At 36.3% G+C, this 23,809-nt stretch overlaps 2 protein-coding genes across 3 annotated transcripts in view; one reads left to right on the forward strand and one right to left on the reverse strand.

The window, feature by feature from the left end:
• The window catches only part of RB1 (RB transcriptional corepressor 1), a 131,925-nt gene that overhangs the window by 33,607 nt on the left and 74,509 nt on the right, over positions 1 to 23,809 (reverse strand). The gene's annotated exons all lie outside the window — the stretch shown is intronic.
• Positions 164 to 2,309, forward strand: LPAR6 (lysophosphatidic acid receptor 6). Its single transcript, XM_047756422.1, has one exon. The coding sequence runs from the start codon at positions 973 to 975 to the stop codon at positions 2,008 to 2,010; it is 1,038 nt and encodes a 345-aa protein (XP_047612378.1). The 5' UTR covers positions 164 to 972; the 3' UTR covers positions 2,011 to 2,309.

Genomic DNA, 23,809 nt, shown 5'->3' on the forward strand with positions numbered 1-23,809 from the left:
CATACTGATTTTTTTCCTCTCTCAACTACTACCAAAAAGAGAGAAAGAATAAAAAAGAAAGGAAAGAAAAGCAAACTCCCTGAGAAATGGTCAACATTCCAGAATGCGTTTCCGCAAAAAAAGAGTTAATGGGCAGACTGCTCAGCTAAACAGTCAGTGGCCTTTGCAAGCCTCCTAGGTATATTCCCAGCAGACACATTATCAGATTAAAGGAACTGCAAACAAACTGGGCTGAAACCTTTCTTTGTCCAAGCCCAGCCTCTTCTTCCTGTGATGTCATACTACAAATCCAGCAAGCCTTTCTTTTTCTCCTCAGAGAAAGTCCGTCTCACAATACAGCTGGTTACAGAGGAAAAGGCCTCGATTCAGCAAGAGCTAACACGCTTGGGAATCTATTTGGAACCTTTGAAAGACTCCTCTGCCTACTGCCATCTGGCATCCAATGTAGGATTACGGAAAACTTCATTTAAAAGGAGCAAGAAGTAAATGAGACCGAACTGGGAATGTTTACGTCTCTGAAACTCTGCACTGGAAAGCAAAACAAAATTGCTAACTTTAGCTTAAACATTCTGGAGTATAAAGAAACTTTCATTTCAGAATACTCATCTTGACTTCTGAAACAGAAGTTTACCAGACCAGTCGTTTTATTCTGTCTCTGAACTCAGCTTTTACTTAAAATGTATAATCCAATGGGTTGGCTTCATTGACTGCGTTTTTTAAACTGAGCCTTGGAATCACGGATTTTTCTGAAGACTAGAAAACGAAAATATCTTCTTGTTGAAGAACCAAGTGGAAACGTTACAGCAACAAATTCCATGTGTCTTTGGAAGAAAAAGGAAATATTTATAAAACCACGCAAAGATCCAAAGATTTGCAAATACGGTGGAGGTTATAAAGTGGTCACAATCTGAATACCAAAGGAGACGGCAGCTGACCAAAGGACTTCGACCCGAAAACTGGACGTGCTTTATAATGGTAAGCAGTAACAGCTCCCACTGCGACTACGATGACTCCTTTAAGTACACTTTGTATGGGTGCATGTTTAGCATGGTGTTTGTGCTTGGGTTAATATCCAACTGCGTGGCCATCTACATTTTCATCTGCACTCTAAAAGTGCGAAATGAAACCACAACGTACATGATTAACTTGGCCATGTCCGACTTGCTTTTCGTTTTTACCTTACCCTTCAGGATTTTTTACTTTGCCACACGGAATTGGCCATTTGGAGATTTACTCTGTAAAATTTCAGTGATGCTGTTTTATACCAACATGTATGGAAGCATTCTGTTCTTAACCTGTATTAGTGCTGACAGATTTCTGGCAATTGTCTACCCGTTTAAGTCAAAGACCTTAAGAACTAAACGAAACGCAAAAATTGTTTGCATTGCTGTATGGTTAACTGTGATGGGAGGAAGTGCACCAGCAGTTTTTTTTCAGTCTACTCACTCTAAGGGTAACAATACCTTAGAAGCCTGCTTTGAAAATTTTCCAGAAGCCACATGGAAAACTTATCTCTCAAGGATTGTAATTTTCATTGAAATAGTGGGATTTTTTATTCCTCTAATTTTAAATGTAACTTGTTCTAGTATGGTGCTAAGAACTTTAAATAAACCTGTTACATTAAGTAGAAGCAAAATAAACAAAACGAAGATTTTAAAAATGATTTTTGTACATTTGGTCATCTTCTGCTTCTGTTTTGTGCCTTACAATGTCAACCTTATCTTGTATTCTCTTATGAGAACACAGACACTTGTGAACTGCTCAGCAGCCAGAGCAGTGAGGACCATGTATCCGATCACTCTCTGCATTGCTGTTTTAAACTGCTGCTTTGACCCTATCGTTTACTACTTCACGTCGGACACGATTCAGAATTCGATAAAAATGAAAAGCTGGTCTACCAGGAGAAGTGACTCTAGATTCTCTGAAGTTCAAAGCACAGAAAACTTTATTCAACATAACCTACAGATCTTAAAAAGTAAGATATTTGACACTGAATCTACTACAGTATAAGCTGCCTGAAATAAAAACACCGGGACTAAACTGGGACAGAACTTCCAAGTTCCTTCAACTGTGAAAGTGTTTTCTTGGACGACTATTTCCCGACCTCTGCAAGGAAATGAACACATGGACATTTTAAAGCTTTTAGTGTTACAAAAAACGTATTCAATGTGCTAAGCATTAAAATGTATTCTATTCTTGTATACACTCCATTTTATTTTTCTAAGCCATTTTGTTTTATATCTTTCTCCTCATTAAAAAAAAAAATCCCTAATGGAGTTGTTTAAAGTCTAAAAGTAACTATGATTTAAGTCATGTGGTGACCATCTATGTGGTCTTTGAATTTCTTAGTAATTTTATATAAGATAATTAACAAATATTAAGAGTTTCACTTAAATGTTTAATGCTTTTATTCAACATATATCTAATTTTGATTTCAATCTGAATTGAAACTATTAATCATGTTTCTCAAACTATAACAACATAAATGAGAAAGAGTAATTTGGAATAATCAGTAAGTATTTTTAGAGCACTTTCCAAAAACAGTAAAAAAAAAAAAAAAAAAGTGGTCTTCAGTAGAATGACACACTGACACTATTTGAGGACCTGGAGCAGATTCACTCACAGATAATATTTAGGATATTTTGTCTTTGCATGCAATTCATAAAAACAAGATGCTATCTACATAGTACATGATCCATTTTCTGGAAGTAAAAGCACCCAATTTCAAAATGATATATGCTACAAAAATTGAGAAGGAGGAAACTAACAAAACGTTATTTTGCTAAGTAAAATTTTTAAAAATAAAAATGCTACTTCAGCTATAATTTAAAGTTATATTTATGTCACAATAAATAACTTGTATTTTAAGTATTTTAGATCAGAGAAACAACATAGTGTGATAGTGAAATATTATAGCTGACACTTTGGAAGTGATCAACGTACATTTTTTGACCATTAAATCCAAATATTAAATAGCTGAATTTATTATTTCAGTAGGCAAAATGTTATTGTATGTCAAAATAATTTATAAAGGACATAGTTCCTTCTATAAGAAGCAGCAAAACTACAGGGCTCAATAACTTAAGTACAATTACATTTTCATTTCACTAAATATAAAAAAGGTATCGCTTTGAGCTATAATTTAGATATGAAGCACCAGCTACACTGAAACTTATTCATTTTCTGAGACATCTTTTATTTTTACAAATTCAAGCAGTTTTCCAAAGTTAACTAAAAAAGAATTCTTTTTATTTGAGAAAAACATACAATTAAATTTAGCATTTGACCTATCTGATATTTAGATCTTAATCTTTCAAATTTGGACACTCTTTGTTCTAAAGATTTAAATTTAATTTTTGCTGTTTTCTGGGTTTGGGCTGCAATGATTTCAGATATAGTCATTTACTAATTAAGTAAACCCATTTTCAAGTGAATAACAGTGGGGCACTTTCTTTAGCGAGGCACGGTTTCCATTAGATAAACCTAAAGTAAAATAAATCCTTACAAAATAAAACTATTGAAGAAATTAAGTATAGTTCTTCACATCCCAAGAGAAGTATATAAACATGTTTTCTTCACTTGACCTTGAAGTGCCTTTTTTCAATAGCACATTTCAGAAAAAACAAATACATTTAGCACTTTAAACCTAAACTTTTGAGAATGGGGCAGGAGAGTTGCTAAGTGAGATTTCTTTGAACTTTTCCTGGCTGGCTTAAATATCTGTGAGCCAGATCTTAAAGCCTGGATATTCCTTTAAAATACAAGCAAAAGAGTCATCAGATAACTGTTACTTACTGTGCTTACTAGAGAAATTTTTGTTGCCTGCTTATCGACTGGGAAATGAATCAAAAGTTTTATGATTCCTCACGAAGTAATACATAACAGATAGTTTTCTCATCTAGAACTTTAAATCCTGGGTAAATCTTCACAAAGATAAAAAGAGTACCAAAGTTATTTTCCTGTGTTGGTGTTGCACTTTAAGTAATACATTCAGAGGGTTTTCTCTTTCCCCTTTACCTAGAAAATCTGTGTTAATAGAACTCTGAAAATTTACTTTTTGTTTCCTTAAAGCGACAATCCCAACTCCTCCCTCCCCCAAAACTATACCCACTGTTTTTAACATCTTTATAAAGAACAGATAATTTAACTACTCTTCCTTTCCATACTAACTTCCTTTAAAGCAAGAGAAATAAGAAGAAAAAAGTTTTGAGCATGGAAAACAGCTTTCCAGCATCTTAATGACTGCTTCTGAACTTAGAAATCTGTTCTGAGAAAATATCAACCAAGTAGCTAGTTTACCAAAAGAATGTATAAAGATACATGTATTACATCCACAAAAAATTAAAAGGAACCTAAGACACTACTTTATCAAGGAGTTTTGTCTTCATATTCTACAATCAAAATACTGAAATTAGAGGTATAAATCTTAATTATAGATATTGGTATTTAAATGTCATGCATCTGAGTAGTAGAAAATAGAAAATGAACATCAGCAAACTTTGTACACCCAACTGAGAAATATATAATTTGACTGGTATGTAACTACCAAGAATATGAATTGCTACTGCAATTTTGGACCTTTGATAGCCAGGTACCTGGTCTTTTGTTAATATATGAAGTTACTACTACCTTCCAGAATCTTTACTACCTCCCAATACCTAAACTCTTTAATTAATGCCTGTGTGCCAAATCCAACCCCAGACGTTACAAATGAGGGAAGATACGACCTAAGCGCTCTCGGTTGTAAATAAACTTTTACATAGAAAATTTAATAAATAATATGAAAAATTTTATATATAGTGCTTACTAGTGGATGGATTATCTTCATCCTAAGGGAAACTGGGTTTTTGGGTTTTTTGTTGTTTTTTTTTTTTTTTGCTTTTTAGGGCTGCACCCGTACCACATGGAGGTTCCCAGGTGAAGGGTCGAATCGGAGCAACAGCTGCTACAGCTGCCAGCCACAGCCAAGTGGGATTCGAGCCTCATCTGTGACCTACACCACAGATCACGGCAACACTGGATCCCCGACCCACAGGGAGGCCAGGGATCAAACCCATATCCTCAAGGACATTAGGCAGGTTCGTTACAATGGGAACTCCCTAAGGGAAACTGTTTTTAAAAAGCTCTTTTGAATGGTCCCCAAAACCAAGTAATTCATTTATAACATCATTTCTAAAAAATAAATTGCAAATTAAAAAGAACAGATAAATTTAAGGACAGAACACATTTAAATTGACTAGACTATTTAATGATCAACAATATTACCTAAAAGTAACATTTTTCAGAGATCATCAACATACATACTACCCTAAATCACTAATTCTCAAATTTCTGTTGGATCTCTTCACATTTTTTCTGGATGTCTGCTTAATACCATTTTTTAACAGTCATATTTATAAAAGCACAAAGGTTATCAATTAAACAGGGCAACAATGTTAAACAGGATAATGAGAGTATGAAATTAACTTCAAGCAAACTTTTCTCTTTTTCTTTTTTTAGGGCTGCACCTGTGGCATATGGAAGTTCCTGGGCTAGGCGTCAAATCAGAGCTGCAGCTGCCAGCTACACCACAGCCACAGCAATGCCAGATCTGAGCAGTGTCTGCGACCTGCGCCACAGCTCATGGCAATGCTGGATCCTTAACCCACTGAGTGAGGCCAGGGATCAAACCCACAAACTAGTTGGGTTCTTAACCCACTGAGGCACAACGGGAACTCCAAGCAGGCAAACTTTTCTAACAAGTCTTTCCTCTTCTTCCATCTCTCAAAAAGATTTATTCCAGTAACTCCTCAAAAAGGCACAAAATTAAGTGCTAAAAGCAGTGGCCAAAACAGAATTCAAGACACAGGACCCCAGAAACAGAGATAATTGATGAATTTAAATCAGTTTTCAAACTCAAAACTTGCTTAACTCATACAGATTCAACCAATCAAGTACTTTTTGAAAATAAAGATTAAGTAAATATTTATGGCTAACAGGAACATGAAAAGATGTTGAATATTACTCATTATTAGGGAAATGCAAATCAAAACCACATTGAGGTGTCACCTCACACCTGTTAGAATGACTGTTATCAAACAAGTGTTGGCCAGGATATGAAGAACCACCTATAGTGTTGGTGGGAACATAAACTGGTATAGCAACTATGGAAAACAGTATGATGATTCCTCAAAAAAAAAAAAAAAATTACTAGGACTAGCATAGGATCTAGCTGTTTCACCTCTGAGTGTTTACGTAAAGAATACAGAAACACTAACTTGAAAAGATATATTTACCCCTACGATCACTGTACCATTATTTACAATAGCTAAGATATAGCAACTACCTACCTGCCCTTCAATGGATGAATGGATAAAAAATCTCTTATATACTTGTTTGTATAAATGGTACTCAGCCATAAAAAAAATCTTGCCATCTGTGACAACATGGCTGGACATAAGAGGTATTAGGCTAAGTGAAATAAGTCAGATGGAGAAAGATAAATACCAAATAATTTCCCTCATATGTGGAATCTAATAAAACAAATGAACAAACAAAATAAAAACAAATTTATAGATAGAACAGATGTGCAATTATTACAAGGAAAGGGCTGAAGGGCAGGCAAATTGGGTAAAGGGGATTACTGTATGATCAATGGTAACTAATTCTTTGGTGAGATCTCTTTGTAGTGTAGACAGATGTCAAATTATAATGTTGAACATCTGAAATGTATATATTATTATATGCCAATTTTACGTAAATAAAAATAGAAACCTACAAAAAAAAAAAAACCAGAATGAGAAACAAATGTGTTTTTAAATCCAAGTTACAGTTTTTAGCTGTAGGGTGAATGTGCTGAGCTCCATCACCTGCCTATCAAAATAGCTTCATAATTTAGAACTGAAAGAGCCTGGAGGTCAACTGATACAACTACCTCTCCTTAGGTTGAAGAAACTGAAGAACTAAAAGGCTGAGTTGTTTGCATAAGGTCAAATAACAAGTTAAGGCACAGCCAGGATAAGAACCTGGGTTTTCTGACTTGTCTATTCCTTTAATGATAGTAAAGGGAGTAGCATATGCAAAGCCCCTATGGGAGAAAACCTGGTATACTGAAAGGATTAAACCAAATCCAAAGTGGCTGGAGATACAGGGCTGAGATCTTACATATACATATTGGCCACGATAAAGCCTGTTAAGATCTGAAGGCAATGTGGAAAGCCTTGAAAGATTTCAAGTAGGAGAGACATAATTAGATTTGCATTTAAAAAAAAAAATCCCATCCCTCTGATTAAAGGGTACAGATGCATTTGTCTTCAGTAAAAAGAGAAAAATAGTCACAATAAGAGCTATTCAATTTAAAGATATTATCTTATTCTTTGTTTTGATTATGTCCTTTCCCGCCTGTTAAAATGGACTTTCTTTTTGAAACAATGGTGATGATGGATGGGAAGAATATTTTAATGTCATTACTTGACAAAATTAAGTGAGCAGCTCTTATGGAGAAGTTAATACGTTCATACACTGCTGTTGGGAAACAAAAGGGTATAATTCTAATCAATGAGAATTTGGCAATATCTAACACACACACACACACACACACACACACACACACACACACACACACTTATCCTTTGGCCTAGCATTCCCATTTCTAGGTACTTACCCTAAAGACACATTTTCATTAATATAGAAAGATGTATGTACGAGATGTACCATTATTTGAAATTGCAAAATACTGGAAACCCCCTAGATGTCCAAGCATAAAAAACTGGTTGAATAAATTACAGCACATACACACAATGCAGTACTACACAGCTTTACTAAGGAATGAAAAAAAGCTCTATGAACTGATATGGAGGAGTGAAGTGAAAAAGGTTAAGTGTAAAAGAGAGCTTATAATATCCTACCTTTTGTGTAAGTAAAAGGCAAAATAAGAACACATACATTTATCTGCTTATTTTTACAAAAAGAAACACAAGATAGATGAACCAAAATATAAGGATTAGGGGTGGGAAACAGTATAGAAGGGATATGGAAGGGCATGACACTTATCTACGTATAAGACTTTGGGACGCATGTTAATATTGTACATCAGGAATCAGAAAACCTTTTCTTCAAGGGTTAGACAGTAAGTATTTTAGGTCTGTAGGCTACACAATCCTGTTGCAACTTCTCACCTCTGCATTACAATTGCAACATTGGCCACAGACAATATAAATGCAGTTTGACAACATAAATGAGCATGGCTATGCTCCAGTAAGACTGTACTTAAAAAACCAAGTGGCTGGCCTGTGGGTGCCACTTCCTCTGGTACAAGAAACTAAGCTATCAAGGATGGGAAAGAAGAAATACCCAGAACCACATCTCTTAGTGCCTGGCACATATCAGGTCTCCGTAAAAAGTACTCCAAAATATGGCCCTGACATACTCAATGTTCTCATTTCTTTTCTGTCTCCCAAACATGATTCTCCATTGTACATTTGTCTCCACTTGTCCTATGTTCATAATTCTCACTTTCTTGAGTCTAGATATTTATATACACAACTCTTATTCCTTCCCCATCCCAGTCTGCTCCCTCCTCTGATAAAATGCTTTTCATCCTACAAGGCCAAGTTCAGCTCCTCAACAAAATCTTCTTTGATAATGCTTACTGTCTTTAACTTTGTTAGCTATCTTTCTGCATGGGCTGTATCTTATTTTCCTAACTAGACACCTCAAGCTCCTTGAGGAAAGGGATTCTATTTTGTACTTCTTTGTATTCTCTACAGCATCCAACACAGGACTGAAACACAGTGAGTTAAGATTCAAAAGAAGGGGCTTAGAGTTAAGAACAAATTAGATGTTACTTGCCTGCCAGACTGATTATTGATTTACATGGTACCTACTCTGGGTATTCATTGATGTAGTTCTAATAAAGGTCCCACACCCACACACACAAATGTAAAGAAACTTTTATTTCACCAAACCTATGGTTCATTTGATTCTTTAAAAACCCAAGAAAAAAGATCAAATTTTCTTTTGTCAATACTACTCTGATACAAGAATTCAACTCTTGCAGTTATCACCATAACTGTCATTACTTGATTTATGCACCTTAAACTATACCCCTACCATTTAAATGAGGTTGTACAGTTGTTACAAGAAACTATGTTTTTGAAGACATCCTTCATGGAACTATATGACTTGTCTTTTGGAATAATTATTTTCTAGGCTTGCTGCATCTTAGGATTTTTCCCATTTTTCTCCTCTCTGTATTCTTGTGATAGACTCACTGTTTCTTAGGCCTCATGATTCTCCTTTCTTGGATTTACTTTTATTTTGCTAAAGCATATTCTCTAGCAATTTTATTTTTATAAGGACAGTCAAGACATAAACTTTCTGAGTACTTTCATGATTGAAAATTGTTTCAGCTTACCTTCAGACAGAACTTTAAAAAAATTCACGTTTCGGGTGGTAGAGGAAGCTGTGGAGCATGTCACAGATGCAGTTCGAATTGGGTGTTTCTGTGGCTGTGGTTTTGGCCTCAGCCGCAGCTCTGATTCGACCTCTAGCCTGGGACCTTCCATATGCTCCAACAGTGGCCACAGAAAGAAGAAAAAAAAAACTCTCCTAGTTACGCCGCTCTCTACCTACCACTTTGAACTTAGAAGCCAGGACTCCTGCTGGCACCAGAGCCCTGCCCTGTAGTCAGTAGTTTTCTCTACTTTATTGTATCCATCAATAGACACTTCTTCTACTTTTTATCCTCAAAACAGAATTAACCCCTTAACTTCCATAGATTTCCCATGTTACAGTCTCGTTACTACTGGATTTCACTGCCATGTGTTCTGTTTTTTTTGTTTTGTTTTTTTTCATTTCTGTCACTTCTGTAGGGTTTGGGAGAGAAAGGAGGTAAAAATGTACAATCATTTGCTATTTTAAACCAAAGACAGTCTCATTTTTAAAAGCAACAGTATAGTCTAAGATACACAAGAAAATGGTATACTACTTCAACCCTTTCACTGCTGTGAATAAACAATGTACAAAGGGCTATTTCATCAAAATGAAGCAAATCCTTCTATTACGGACCATATAATCTTCAACTTAATTTTCTTTAAAAAATGATAATTTTCCAACTATCTAACCAATTATTAACTGCCAAATCATATTTTAGTAGGGCATAAAAATCTGTGAATCACTTTATTATAGCTCTTTATTTTAAAATAAAGAACTGTATTTACATGAGTTTAAAATATTCACATAGAACTAAAATTCAGGCTTTTTCAGGAAAAAGGAAAAGGATTTTATGTATATTACTTGATGAAAATAGAAGCAGCCATCTATTTAAATAAAAGTGAATATTACTTAAAACAGCATTAAAAAAATTACACCTTTTGGCTTACATGTCACATATGTAATTTTTGCTGATGGCTAAAATAACTTGTTTCAAAACTGCTGGGCAAAAATTGCTATACTTCGTGTTGTGTTCTCATAAGACTTCTTTAGACTGAAACGCACATAATTCAATATAATCTTAGCTACTTAAAAGAAGGAAAAATATGGATATGTATTAAAAAGAGAAAAGGGCATAAATAAATAGTTTGACTACAAAAGATTGAGTTCTTCCTAGAGAAATAATTACCAAGATTAGGGATATCATTTTTGCATGATCTTGGCAATTTTTACCCATCTCCATCTACTCAGGTCATTCATTCTTCATTTGAAATTGAACTACGAAAAAGTTTATTTTCAGACAACCCTGTTTAAATATATGAGTTAGGTAGTGGTCTAAAACTACACAGTATTAAAGAGTGTCCAATATGCCCACTACAAAGATAATGCAAAAGTTTATTCAAGAGTTCAGTATGGATTAGGGAATCCTGTGTTCATTTTCGTTTATGACTTGTATTAGCAAAAGGTTAAGTCATTTTACTTCATCACTCTCATCTTAATGTTTAAGAGAAAGAAAATCAAAATGACAAAACTTAAGTCTATAGGAACTAGCATTACTTTATCTGTTAAAAAAATACTTTTAGACTATTAAATTATCTTAAAACTTGGAAAGGGTAAGTAAGATGACCAGATAGCAATAAAACTAATAATTTTTACTATTTTATTAATGAGAATAAAAATGATCAGATACTAAATTCCAAAAAGGAAATGAAACAAAAGATGGTGACAGATTTATGTTAATCTTTGAAAAGTCTTAAAGAGTATAATCAAAACCTTAAAGAGAAATTATCTGTTACAATTTAATGGAGGCAAGAAACACTGAAACTGAGCATGAACAATAATAAAAAGCTTTTTTTGAAAGAGTGAGACACAAATACAGCTGTTTCCTATTCTAAGTTTCCTTATCATGTTCTAAATCTAGCATGCACAGGAAGACACCAAAAATACTTTTGATATTTGGTTATTTCTAACCATTGTAGAAAATATTAAGAACCAATATGCAAATCAGTAAAACCATACCTGCAAAGGCCACTAACATGCACTTTAAAACATGCACTTTAAAACAGACCAGGCTATTACAGTTTGAGTTGTAAAAACATCAATATTTGGAAAAGATAAACGTCGAAAAAGTTGGTTCTATTTTATAATTAAAGGTAACTGAACTTATATGGTTTAAGAACAATTCCCGGAGTTCCCGTCGTGGCGCAGTGGTTAACGAATCTGACTAGGAACCATGAGGTTGCGGGTTCGGTCCCTGCCCTTGCTCAGTGGGTTGACGATCCGGTGTTGCTGTGAGCTGTGGTGTAGGTTGCAGATGCGGCTCGGATCCTGCGTTGCTGTGGCTCTGGCGTAGGCCGGTGGCTACAGCTCCGATTCAACCCCTAGCCTGGGAACCTCCATATGCCGCGGGAGCGGCCCAAGAAATAGCAACAACAACAACAACAACAACAAAAAAAATAAAAAAATAAATAAATAAAAAATAACAATTCCCTAGAGCAGTTCTAAAATTTTATCAAACTCACTATTAATAATGGCCTCTGATTTGGCTGAAGGAATTCAGAAACGACATTAAAGAGAATAAAGATCTCATAGAATACTTCTAATTTTAGTTTCCTGTACATCCAGATTCCAGAATCCTTCCTCACTATTACAGCTAGGATAGGATATGATTAAAAATTTAGAAACTGAAAATTCTAAGACTATATTCAGGTAATCTGCTAACATCATGACCTTGCACAAAACACTCTCGGAACAAGAGTACAAGTACTTCCATTCCCACAGGTTAAGTACTGAGGATATTTCCAAGCTATTTTACAACTGCTATCTCCCTTCTTGTTTGTACTTGAATAATGAACTAACACTGCCCTCGGGGTAATTACTGACATGATTCATAACTAAAGCACCATAACAAATTCCAACTGCAGTAAAACAACGAACACTGCCCACAGTTAACAATGCTGGAGTTTGGTTACACCTTTTTTTTTCCTTGAAACTTATTCCATTTGAGAAAGCAATGGTGGGGGGGGGGGGGTGTCTCGGGAAAAGAGAAAAGCTCTACATACTTGTAGTGAGCCAGAATAAACAGATCCAATACTGTTTAACCATGTGGCTTGGTTCGCTGTTCTTAGGAAATTACTGTACAGTAGAGAAAAGACGATGAAATGAAGAGAACAATTAATTGTGCTGTTTCTAAAATGTACCATTCTCATAAATATCCATTTATTCCTTACAAAAACTCTGATGAGTATCAGTAATTCCCATTTTACAGATGAGGAAATGTGAGATACAGAGCCATAACTTGCTCAGAACCACACCAAAGCAAGTTACACGGTATTTCTGAACCTCAGCTTTTCTTATCTATAAAGCAGGAATACCAACATTTACCTTCTGTGCAGATTAAACGTGATGTGCTGACGCCAAAGTCCAGGCTCCTTCCGCTACAGCACAGTGACACAAAGATAAAACATGAATAAAGAAACTGATCACAACAGTGCCCATACCCAACAGTAAACTAATTCACACCATGAGACAGCACGGAGGTTAAGAGCACAGCCTCTGGAACCAGTCTGAGTTAAAACTCTAGCTCTGCTATCAACTTCCGTGGATGAGGGAAACACACATTCTCAATTTCTCCGTGCCTCAGTTTTTTCATCTATGAAGCGGTGACAATGACAGTATCTATTTCAGAACTGTGCAAAGTAAACGAGTTAATACATTTCAGCACTTTTAACGGTGCCTTATCAGCATACATGCAAAAATGTTACCTACTGTGATTTCTACACTGAAATGTTAAATGCATAAGTGAGGGTCGTTTTGATGCAGGTCTGCATGATGATTAGGAAAGATTCCAAAGATGTAAGCCAGTGATGAGCTTTTCACAAGCACTGCTTCCTAAAGCAAGTTTCTATGGGTTACCCAAGGGACATGTCTGAGTTTGAGATTTATTTTTTTTTTTACATCCCTGAATTACTTAGTCCCTCGTGCCAGTTCATGAACAAGGAGAACGTAAGAACAGATGACAGGGGAGGGAGAAGGGAGTCATGAATGGACAAGTCATGAATACTTTTCCTCCACAGTGAACTCCAGCAATTTCTCATGTATGTTAGAGTGTTCTCAAGATTAATACAAGAGGCAACTACATAGAGAAACGAAGAGACTGAGGGGTCAAGCACAGGGTTCAAGATAAGATGGCACTTGCGCAAGGGTTAGGACATGGAAAAGATTTTATGTTTAAAACCATAAACACAACTGGATCAAGAACACAGGCTCACATAAGCATTCAATACAGGAGAAGATGTGTGATAATTTATAACAGATCTCTCAGTTTCTTCAGGTTTTCTGTTTATTGGTTTTTTTTAACATATGAAGAACCATGTATAGAATCATATAAGGCCTCATTGATTCTTCAGTGGCTCAGTTATGAAAAAGAGAGTTATATTATTAAATTGAGCTTATAGTCTTAGAGCTTTATAAAGCAATCATCTATTCAATCTCAGTAGACAATCATTCATATGAAGTGAGTTACTCTTATTTTTGTACTTTTCTACATATTTGTATTTTTTATTACTCTCTAGACTACTTCCCTAGTAGAACACAAGGTCACTATTAAAATTTTTATTTCTGGAGTGCCTGCTGTGGCTCAGTGAGTTAAGGAACCGACTGCAGCAGCTACGGAGGTGTGGGTTTGATCCCCAGCCTGGTGCGGCTGGTTAAAGGATCCAGCATTGCTGCAGCTGCAGGGAAGGTCACAGCTGTAGCTCAAATTCAGTCCCTGGTCTGGGATCTTCCATATGCCACAGGTGTGGCCATAAAAAAACAAAAAAACTCTTAAAAAATGAAAATTTTATTTCTAAGACATTGCCTTCATTTTCCCTTTTTGGGTTGTATGTCTTTTCATTCTTATAGAAGACTTTAGGTGTGCCTGGAATCTTTCATTAAAAACCGAGAAAAAACTCAGCTCCAACATTTCAGTCTATGGAAACAGAACCAGCTTTCCATTTCAGCTCTGTCTCACCCCTCCACTCAGTCTCCTTGAAGGTTGATCCAAATATTTAATTTCATCAACTCTAAGTTATTATGGATTCTAAAAATCCTTACATTATTAAAATCTCATTTTCCCCCCTTTTTGGGGGCTGCACCATGGTGTACAGAAGTTACTGGGCCAGAGATAGAATCTGAGCTTCAAGTGCAATCTACGCCGCAGGCACAGCACCTGATGCTTATTAACCCACTGCGCCACAACAGGAACTCCTCATTCTGAGTTTCATAAGTGAAACATACAGGTACACTAGTGTCTCCTTTGAAAACGCAGTTTGCTCTTTTTGTAAAGTCTTCTTCTCATCTTTTCTTCCTGAGGAATCCAGTCCATCGGCAGTGAGAGTGCACTGCACAAAGGAGCTGCTCAACAAAGGGAAGTACTGACGAGCTCCAGGCAAAATATTCACCTGGTACTCAAGGTAAAAAATGCATGTGTTATTTTCTCACTTTGTTTTGGCCTCACCCGTGGCATGTCCAAGTTCCCCAGCCAGAGATCAAACCCACCCTGCAACACTGGATTCTTAACCTGCTGCACCACAGGGAACTTCCTGGTTTTTTTGTTGTTGTTGTTTTAACTTAGAACAAAATTTTATACAGCCCCAGCCCCATAGGCTTGACTACATGTTACAGTGGTAATAAAAACAACGTGAACGAGTTAACAGAAATAATGTGGCAGACAATGAGAGGGGGGCTTGACTAGGCCATCCAGGTTCAAATGCCAAGAGGGTGACCTTAGGGAAATTGCTTAACCTTCCTGAGCCTGTTTCCACTTTTGTAAAATGAAAAGAGTATTAACAACTTCACAGGATTATTATGAGAATTAAATCAGACAAATACTTTTGGTGCACAGCACACTGCAAGTGGGTCACGGAGTGTTAGCTGCCCTCCATCCACTGCTAATCAGCTGCCAAGTGAGACCCAGACATTCTGTGGTTTTCTCTCCTCATATGGGAAATTAGATTCATGCCTTCACCTCCTTTGCAGAGTTAGGGTAAAGGGCCAAGAGAGTATTTCATTTTAAAGCCCAATAATGTAAGATCATCTAGAATCTGGCTACTCTAAAGAGTGACCCATGGGCTAGCAACATCAGAACCATCTGGCAGCTTGTAAGAAATGCTGAATCTCAAGCCCCATCCTAGAACCACTTGATAAAAAACCATACTTTACTAAGATCTTCATGGATATTAAAGTTTGAAAAACACTACTAAAAAAATAACTCTCAGACTGGAAGTAAGAAAAGAACTTTGTCAATATCATTGTGCCAAAAATCCGAAAGGACAAAGGGTGTTTACAATAGCACATGTTGATTTAATTAGCTTAGGAGAGCAAGTTAAATGCAACAGGCATCATGGACTGGTAGAACCTGAAATAGTGAGAAATAAAGAATACCTCACAAGGAAAAGGAGAGGAAAGGCAGAAAAAACTAAAACTCTAGGTAAACTGTATTTTCCAGAGGCAAATGGGGAGTCTAGCCCATGAATAATATGTTTACAATGATGTCCCTAGCTCACCAAGAAAAAATTCAATAACTTTAAATATGCTCTGTTAAGACAGGAAAGCATGTATTCTATTTCAATGATTTCCCTCAAAAAAGCTGTGTGAAGGAGTTCCCTTCTGGCTCACAGCAGGTTAAGGAGCTGGCATTGCCACTGCTGTGACTTGGGTCACTGCTGTGATGCAGGTTCAATCCCTGGCCAGGAACTTTCACATGTTACAGGCACAGCCAAAAAAAAAAAGTTGTGTAAACACACATACACACCATATTTTCAACTAGTGCATAAAATTATCTGTACATTCACTTTTGTACAGTGTCTCATTTACCAAGAGAGCTAGCTTTCTACTTTTAATGTGGTTAAAAACTCTAACTTTTAAGACTTAATTACTAGTCTTAAGTTAGTATTCATCTACCATTGCCAATGCTAGGCCATAATTTTCCCTCAACGTGTCTCGTTCTAGGCTTTTCTACTTGTGTCCTTTCACATTTTCACACTCGTTCTAAGTCTTTTCCTTCCACATGTGATCAATCACTCCATCCTTTGAGCCTCGTGGCTTCTATCATTTCATAGTATATTACAGTGATTTCCAGTATATTACAGTGATTCCAAGCTCCTTTAAGGCTAGGGCCATTTCTCATGTCATCAGATATCTCATAGGGGCAAGTACAATTCCATTAAAATACCTGATGTACAAATACCAGGTATGGTCCAAAGAGAATTGGGAAAAATGAACTAAAAGAGAATGGGGAAATAAAACCTCTGTCTTGTTACTTTTTTAAAAAATGTTTCTTCAATATCTTATAAGTTGTGAAGCAATCTAAAGGAATTTGGATCTACTTTCAGTAGTGGCAAATAATTAACTATTTAAAGTTTTATAGAAATATAAAATATCTGAGCTAGAAATATTCAAATCTTTTGCTCTGTCTCCATTTACAAAGCAAGAAACTAAGACAAAGACAGTAACTTGTACATGAAGAGCTAGGACCTAATGCCAGGTCTTTTGATTTCTTGACCCACATTAGGCCAGACTCACTCTCACTAGATAAACGTGGTTTGCTCCAGAGATGAAAGAAAGTGTTTGAGGAATAGTGGAAGGCTGGAAAGGGAGGGCGGAGCCAGATGATCATAATCCCAGTAAAAAGGCTAAATTTTTTTCTGAATGTCAATGCGGAGATACTGTAGGTTCCTGAACAGGAGTATGGCATGAATATGGATTGAGGGAGATTAATTTAGGACCAAAGTAGAAAACAGAGGGTAGTGCCAAAGCTGGGAGACCAAGCAGGAGTCTGTAACAGTAGGCTGAGTGTAAGAAGGCAATGATCTGATCTAGGGAAATGTAAGGAAGAATAGATTTTTAACAAAATAATGAAATAAACGTAAGAGACATAGTAAAGCATTTTGGCTTTTTTTTTTTTTGGTTTGATTTTAAAAGATTCCATAACTATAGAGAAAAAGAAGGAAAAAAGATGCTCAGTATTCAAGCCTGAATGACTTAGAAAGTAATGTAAAACTATGGATACTGGGAAGCAAAGTTGTATTTAGAAAAAAATAAAATAATTTCAGTTTTGACTGGTAAAGTCAGAATGCCTAAATCACTTCAGAAGCTACTAGTTAGCTATGGGAATTAAGGGCAAGAAACTAGGAACCCACTGGGTCAGAGGGAGAAAGGTTAAACCCTTAGTGATCCTTTCAGAAAGAGTAAGATTTTTTTAAAATAATTTTTTATTTAAAACAGTTCCTCTTCCAGGCATATACAGAGTTTCTTTAAATAACTCATGAGAAACTTTTAAAGACCCACTATAAAAAACGTTTTCATTATAAAAGCATGGCTGCTGTATAAATATAATATATGGCATCATATTACTTCACTATCCTTACCCATATTTTTAAAAAGTGTTATATATAGCTTAATCATTATCTTACAATTCACTCACCTTCCTGAGACATAGCCCTCAGTAAAATATAACTTAAAAAAATAATGTCTAATGGCAAATACTAAAACCTTTGTTCAAAGTGTACCAGAGGTTAATGATCTACCATACAAATACACAACAGATATCCTTTTTGGCTTTTTCAGAGCCACAGGCTTTTCTCCCTTTTGTATTCACTTCCTGTCAAGTTTGACATTTCAAAAGAATACCAAAGAAGCTTAAAAATTTGTTTACGGGTTTGTCATCAAATCAGGACTCTAAAAATATAAGCCATTTGTTACAACTATACTGATATGTAAAATAGGCCTCAATTTAAATTTTGGAAAAGTAGTAAAAAGGAAACACTTTTATTTTATTTTATTTTATTTTTTGTCTTTTTGCTATTTCTTGGGCCGCTCCCGCGGCATATGGAGGTTCCCAGGCTAGGGGTCCAATCGGAGCTGTAGCCACCGGCCTACGCCAGAGCCACAGCAACGCGGGATCCGAGCCGCGTCTGCAACCTACACCGCAAGCAGCTCGCGGCAATGCCGGATCGTTAACTGACCGAGCAAGGGCAGGGACCGAGCCCACAACCTCATGGTTCCTAGTTGGAAACACTTTTAATCTTTTATGTAAAAGCACTTTGGCCAAATATTTACGCAACTAAATGAAGAAATCTGTTAATGTTCAGTGACCACACACACACAAAAAAAATCCCAGTATGACAGAATCCAATTTAATGAAACAGCTATATTTGACAACATCTTTAAAGGAGATTCAGCTTTTTGACTTACTAAAATTTAAGTTAATTACTAGTCCTTCTATGCACTCCTTATAGTAAGTAACCCTTCAAAACCTTATTCAGAAGGAATGATGCATTTAATATAAGAAAATAGAAACAATACCCTAAATATTCTTTAAGTATACACATTTATGAATACTTCATCAATTACTAAATATCATATATAACTCTTTCAAGAAAGATGAAAGAACAGAGACTATCTTAACTACAAAGCTGAACAACATAAATAATAGCTTTCAGACAATGAACAACAGGCAGTATAGGGCAGTAGCCACTGAGAGAAAGCAAGCAAATGGTAAGCCCCAACTCTGCCTGGAGAGTTTCCAGGTTAGTAAGCAGGAAGGAGAAACTGAAATAGATCCCAGTGGTCTCCCTGAGAAGAAACAGAACTGAGAATTCAAGGCAGCTAAGGCAGCTAAAATTAGCAGGACACAATACCAGAGAGGAGAGAGTTATGTAGAAAGGAGAGAGTTGCAAAGAAGGAGCCCCTGGAATCTGCAGAGGGTTACTCTCAAGTCTTCTGCCTAGTACTGATCGGTGCTTGCAAACCACCCAAAGCTAGGAAAAGAACCACTGGAGGAGCAGACCCATCCCTGGAGCTGACACAGGGCCAGGAAGAGTTTTGATTTCTACCAGTCATGGTGGAAAAACCTTGTAATATATGTGACACCAGGTAGAGTACCCAGAAAGGCACTGCCTCAGTAGTGGGGAAAAATTAGTCATAGATTAAACAATGTTCTTGCTTTGTCTAAAACCAACAACAAAAGCCTTGAAAGGATCAAACTCTTTTCAAGTAACTAAAAATACATCCCAAAACATAGGTCAAGAATAGTGAAAGGAATATGAAAACATCTAGGACCCAGTAAGGTTAAATTCACAATGTCTGGCATCCAGTAAAAAGTCACCAAGCAGTCAAAAAGGCAGAAAAGTATGATCCTTAAAAAGAGAAATATCAGTCAATAGAAGTAGTCCTAAAAAGATATATATGTCAGAATTAGTAGACAGGGACTTTAAAACAATTATTGTAACTATATTCCATATGTTCAAGAAGTTAAAGGAAGGCACAAATATGTTAAAAAGATGTGGAAGAATTTTTAAAGGATTAAAATCAAACTTCTAGAGATGAAAATTATAGTACCTAAGATTAAAAATATAATAGGATAATCACAGATTCTGCATTTCAGAAGAAAAAATTAATGAAGGCATAGCTATAGAAACCATTTAAAACAACAGAAAGAAAGGCATATGGAGCCACAAAAAGGACAAAGCATCAGTGAGCTGTGGGACAACTTCAAGTGACCTAATACACGTGTGGCTGGAATCCCTGAGGAAAAAGGTAGGTGGCATCAGCAAAAATATTTCAAGAAAACAATGGCTCCAAATGTCTAAATCTGATGAAACCTATAAGCCAACATTTCAAAGCAGAACTCCAGGTAAGAGAAACATGAAGAAAACTAAACCAAGGCACAACAGAAACAAATTGCCTAAAACCAATGATAAAGACAAAAATCTTAAAAGCAACCAGAAAAAAAAAATACATACAGAGAAACAAATAGAAGGCAGACTTCATCAGAAACAATGCAAGCCAGAAAACAGTGGAGCAACATTTTTTAAGTAGTGAAAGAAAAAAAAATGTCAACCTAAAATCCTACATCCAGCAAAATGTCTTCCAAAACCAAAGGTGAAGTAAGGATTTTTTTTTTAGACATAAAAATGTTGATAAAGAATTTATCACAAGAGGTCCGCATAAAAGCAATTTTTCAAGCCCTGCAAGAAGAAGGAAAACAATACACATTAGATGGAAATCTGGGTCTACACAAGGAATTAAAAGGTCTGGAACAGTAAATATGAGAGTAACTAAAAATACTTTTTTAAAAAACTCTTTAAAAGACAATTGAAGGAGTTCCCATTTTGGTGCAGTGGAAACGAATCTGACTAGTAACCATGAGTTTGTGGGTTCGATCCCTGGTCTTGCTCAGTGGGTTAAGGATCCTGAGTTGCCATGAGCTGTGGTGTAGATCTCAGATGCAGCTCGGATCCTGCATTGCTGTGGCACAGGCCAGGAGCTGTAGCTCCGATTCAACCCCTAGAAATGGAAACTTCCATATGCCATGAGTGTGGCCCTAAAAAGCAAAAAAAAAAAAGATAATTGATATATGTATGACTGGGTCACTGCGCTATACAGCAGAAATTGACAGAACATTGTAAATCAACTATAATAAAAAAATTTTTAAAAAGATAACTGATGCTCTAAAGCAAAAATAATGCATAATAGGGTTTGTAACATGTTGAAGTAAAATGTTTGACAGTAGCACAAGGTTAGGAAAGAGGAAATGGAAGTACACTGTTCTAAGGTTTGTTTGTTTGTGTTTTTTTTTTTGGCAGCACCTGCAGCATAAGGAAGTTCCTGGGTCTGGGATAGAACCCACACTATAGCAGTGGCCCAAGTTACAGCAGTGAGAAGGCCAGATCCTTAATCTGCTGTGTCACCAGGAAATTCCTAAGGTTCTTATACTGTTTAAAGGTAAACTATGTGACATTAAAAAAAAAAAATGCTGCAGGTGTGGCCCTAAAAAAACAACAAAAAACTATGAGACATTAAAGATGTGTATTATAAATAATAAAGCAACCAATTACAAAACCAAACCAAACCAGAAGTATAAATAGTAAGTGTACAAAGAATATAAAATTGAGTAAAAAGAATACTCAATCCAAGAGAACACCCTCCCCACACAAAAAAAGACAAAGGAAGAACAAAGAAGAGATGGAACAAACAGAAAACAAGTAGTAAGATAGAAAACATAAACCCAATGTCAATAACGACATTAAATTTCAATATTCTAAATAAGCATCCCAGTTAAAAGACAAAGATTGCCAGACTGGATTAACAAAGCAAGACCTAACTATATGCTACCTATAAGAAACCTACTTTAAGTATAAAGACAAAAATAGGTGAAGAGTAAAAGAATGGGAAAAGACATGCCACCCTCATATTAAAGAAAGAAAGCCAGAGGGTTTTACTAATATCAAACAAAGTTTTCAGAACAAAGAATATTAACAGGGACAAAGAGGTCATTTCATACTGATTAATGGGTAAATTCATCAAAAAGACACTGTGATTCTGTTTATACACCTAAAGTCTGTAGGTAAGACACTGGACTAGGATTACCAAGGACATCTGTCACAGAACTCGAACAAAATATTTTAAAGTTTGTTTGGAAGCACAACAGACCCGGAATAGCCAAAGACATCCTGAAAAAGAAAAATGGAGCTGGAGGAATCAGGCTCCCTGACTTCAGACTATACTACAAAGCAATAATCATCAAAACCGTATGGTACTGGCACAAAAATACTGATCAGTGGAACAGCATAGAAAGCCCAGAATTAAACCCATGCACCTACAGCCAACTAATCTATGACAAAGGAGGCAAGAATATACAATGGAGAAAGGACAGCTTGTTCAATAGGTGGTGCTGGGAAAACTGGACAGCCACATGGAAAAGAATGAAATTAGAACACTCCCTAACACCACACACAAAAATAAACTCCAAATGGATTAAAGACCTAGATATAAGACCAGACACTATAAAACCCCTAGAGGAAAACACAGGCCAAACACTCTCTGACATAAACGACAGCAACATCTTCTCAGATCCACCTCTTAATGACAGTAAAAAACAAAAAAAACGAATGGGACCTAATCAAACTTAAAAGTTTCTGCACAGCAAAGGAAACCCTAAACAAAACGAAAAGACAACCCACAGAATGGGAGAAAATCTCTGCAAGTGAATCAACTGACAAGGGATTAATCTCCAAAATTTATAAACACCTTCTGCAGCTCCATACCAAAAAAACAAACAACCCCATCAAAAAATAGGCAGAAGATCTAAACAGACAGTTCTCCAAAGAAGACACACAGATGGCCAAAAAACACATGAAAAGATGTTCAACATCACTCATTATTAGAGAAATGCAAATCAAAACCACGATGAGGTACCACCTTACACCAGCCAGAATGGCCATCATCCAAAAGTCTACAAACAGTAATTGCTGGAGAGGGTGTGGAGAAAAAGGATCCCTATGACACTGTTGGTGGGATTGTAAATTGGTGCAACCACTGTGGAAAACAGTATGGAGATGCCTCAGAAAACTAAAAACAGAACTACCATTTGATCCAGCAATCCCACTCCTGGGCATCTATCCAGAGAAAACCACGACTCGCAAAGACACATGTACTCCGATGTTGATTGCAGCACTATTTGCAATAGCCAAGACATGGAAACAACCTAAGTGTCCATCGACAGAGGAGTGGATTAAGAAGATGTGGTACATATACATAATGGAATATTACTCAGCCATTAAAAGGAATGAAATAACAGGATTTTTAGCAACATGGATGAACCTAGAAATTATCATGCTAAGTGAAGTCAGCCATACAATGAGATGCCAACATCAAATGCTTTCACTGACATGTGGAATCTGAAAAAAGGACAGACTGAACTTCTTTGCAGAACAGATGCTGACTCACAGACACTGAAAAACTTATGGTCTCCGGAGGAGACAGTTTGGGGGGTGGTGGATGTGCTTGGGTTATGGGATAGAAATCCTATGAAACTGGATTGTTATGACCATTATACAACTACAGATGTGATAAATTCATTTGAGTAATAAAAAAAAAAAAAGACACCAGACTAGGTATTGTAAGTTTTGTTTTTTTTTTTTAGGTAAGACATGAGCTTTGCCTTTCAGGACCTAACTCTGCCCCTCCTGTCCTGCTTATGTCCTGGCCACGTCCTTCAGGCACTAAGGAGTCTGGTCCCTAGTCCACTTTCCTCCTCTCTAGCACATGTCCTGGGTGACTGTTCCCATCACTCAGTTACTTGGTTCCTTGATCTCCTCCTCATTTCCAATAGTCTTCATCTCTACTCCAATTCAGTCTGGACTTCCAAGATTACTTCTTAGAACACAGTAAGTTACCCAGAAATGTTCTCTCTCTAGAGTATTAAGTTGAAACGTCTTACTCTCTGTCTACAGTCTCTTCCTTTCATCCTCACTTCATTCCTACTACACCTATTAAATTTCATTAAAAGGTCCTGTTTCTTAATAAAACTTCTACTTCCTCCATCAATCTCCTCCTGTCTCCTCTATTCAGC

This window comes from Phacochoerus africanus, chromosome 13 (assembly GCF_016906955.1).
Source record: "Phacochoerus africanus isolate WHEZ1 chromosome 13, ROS_Pafr_v1, whole genome shotgun sequence".
Taxonomy (NCBI): domain Eukaryota; kingdom Metazoa; phylum Chordata; class Mammalia; order Artiodactyla; family Suidae; genus Phacochoerus; species Phacochoerus africanus.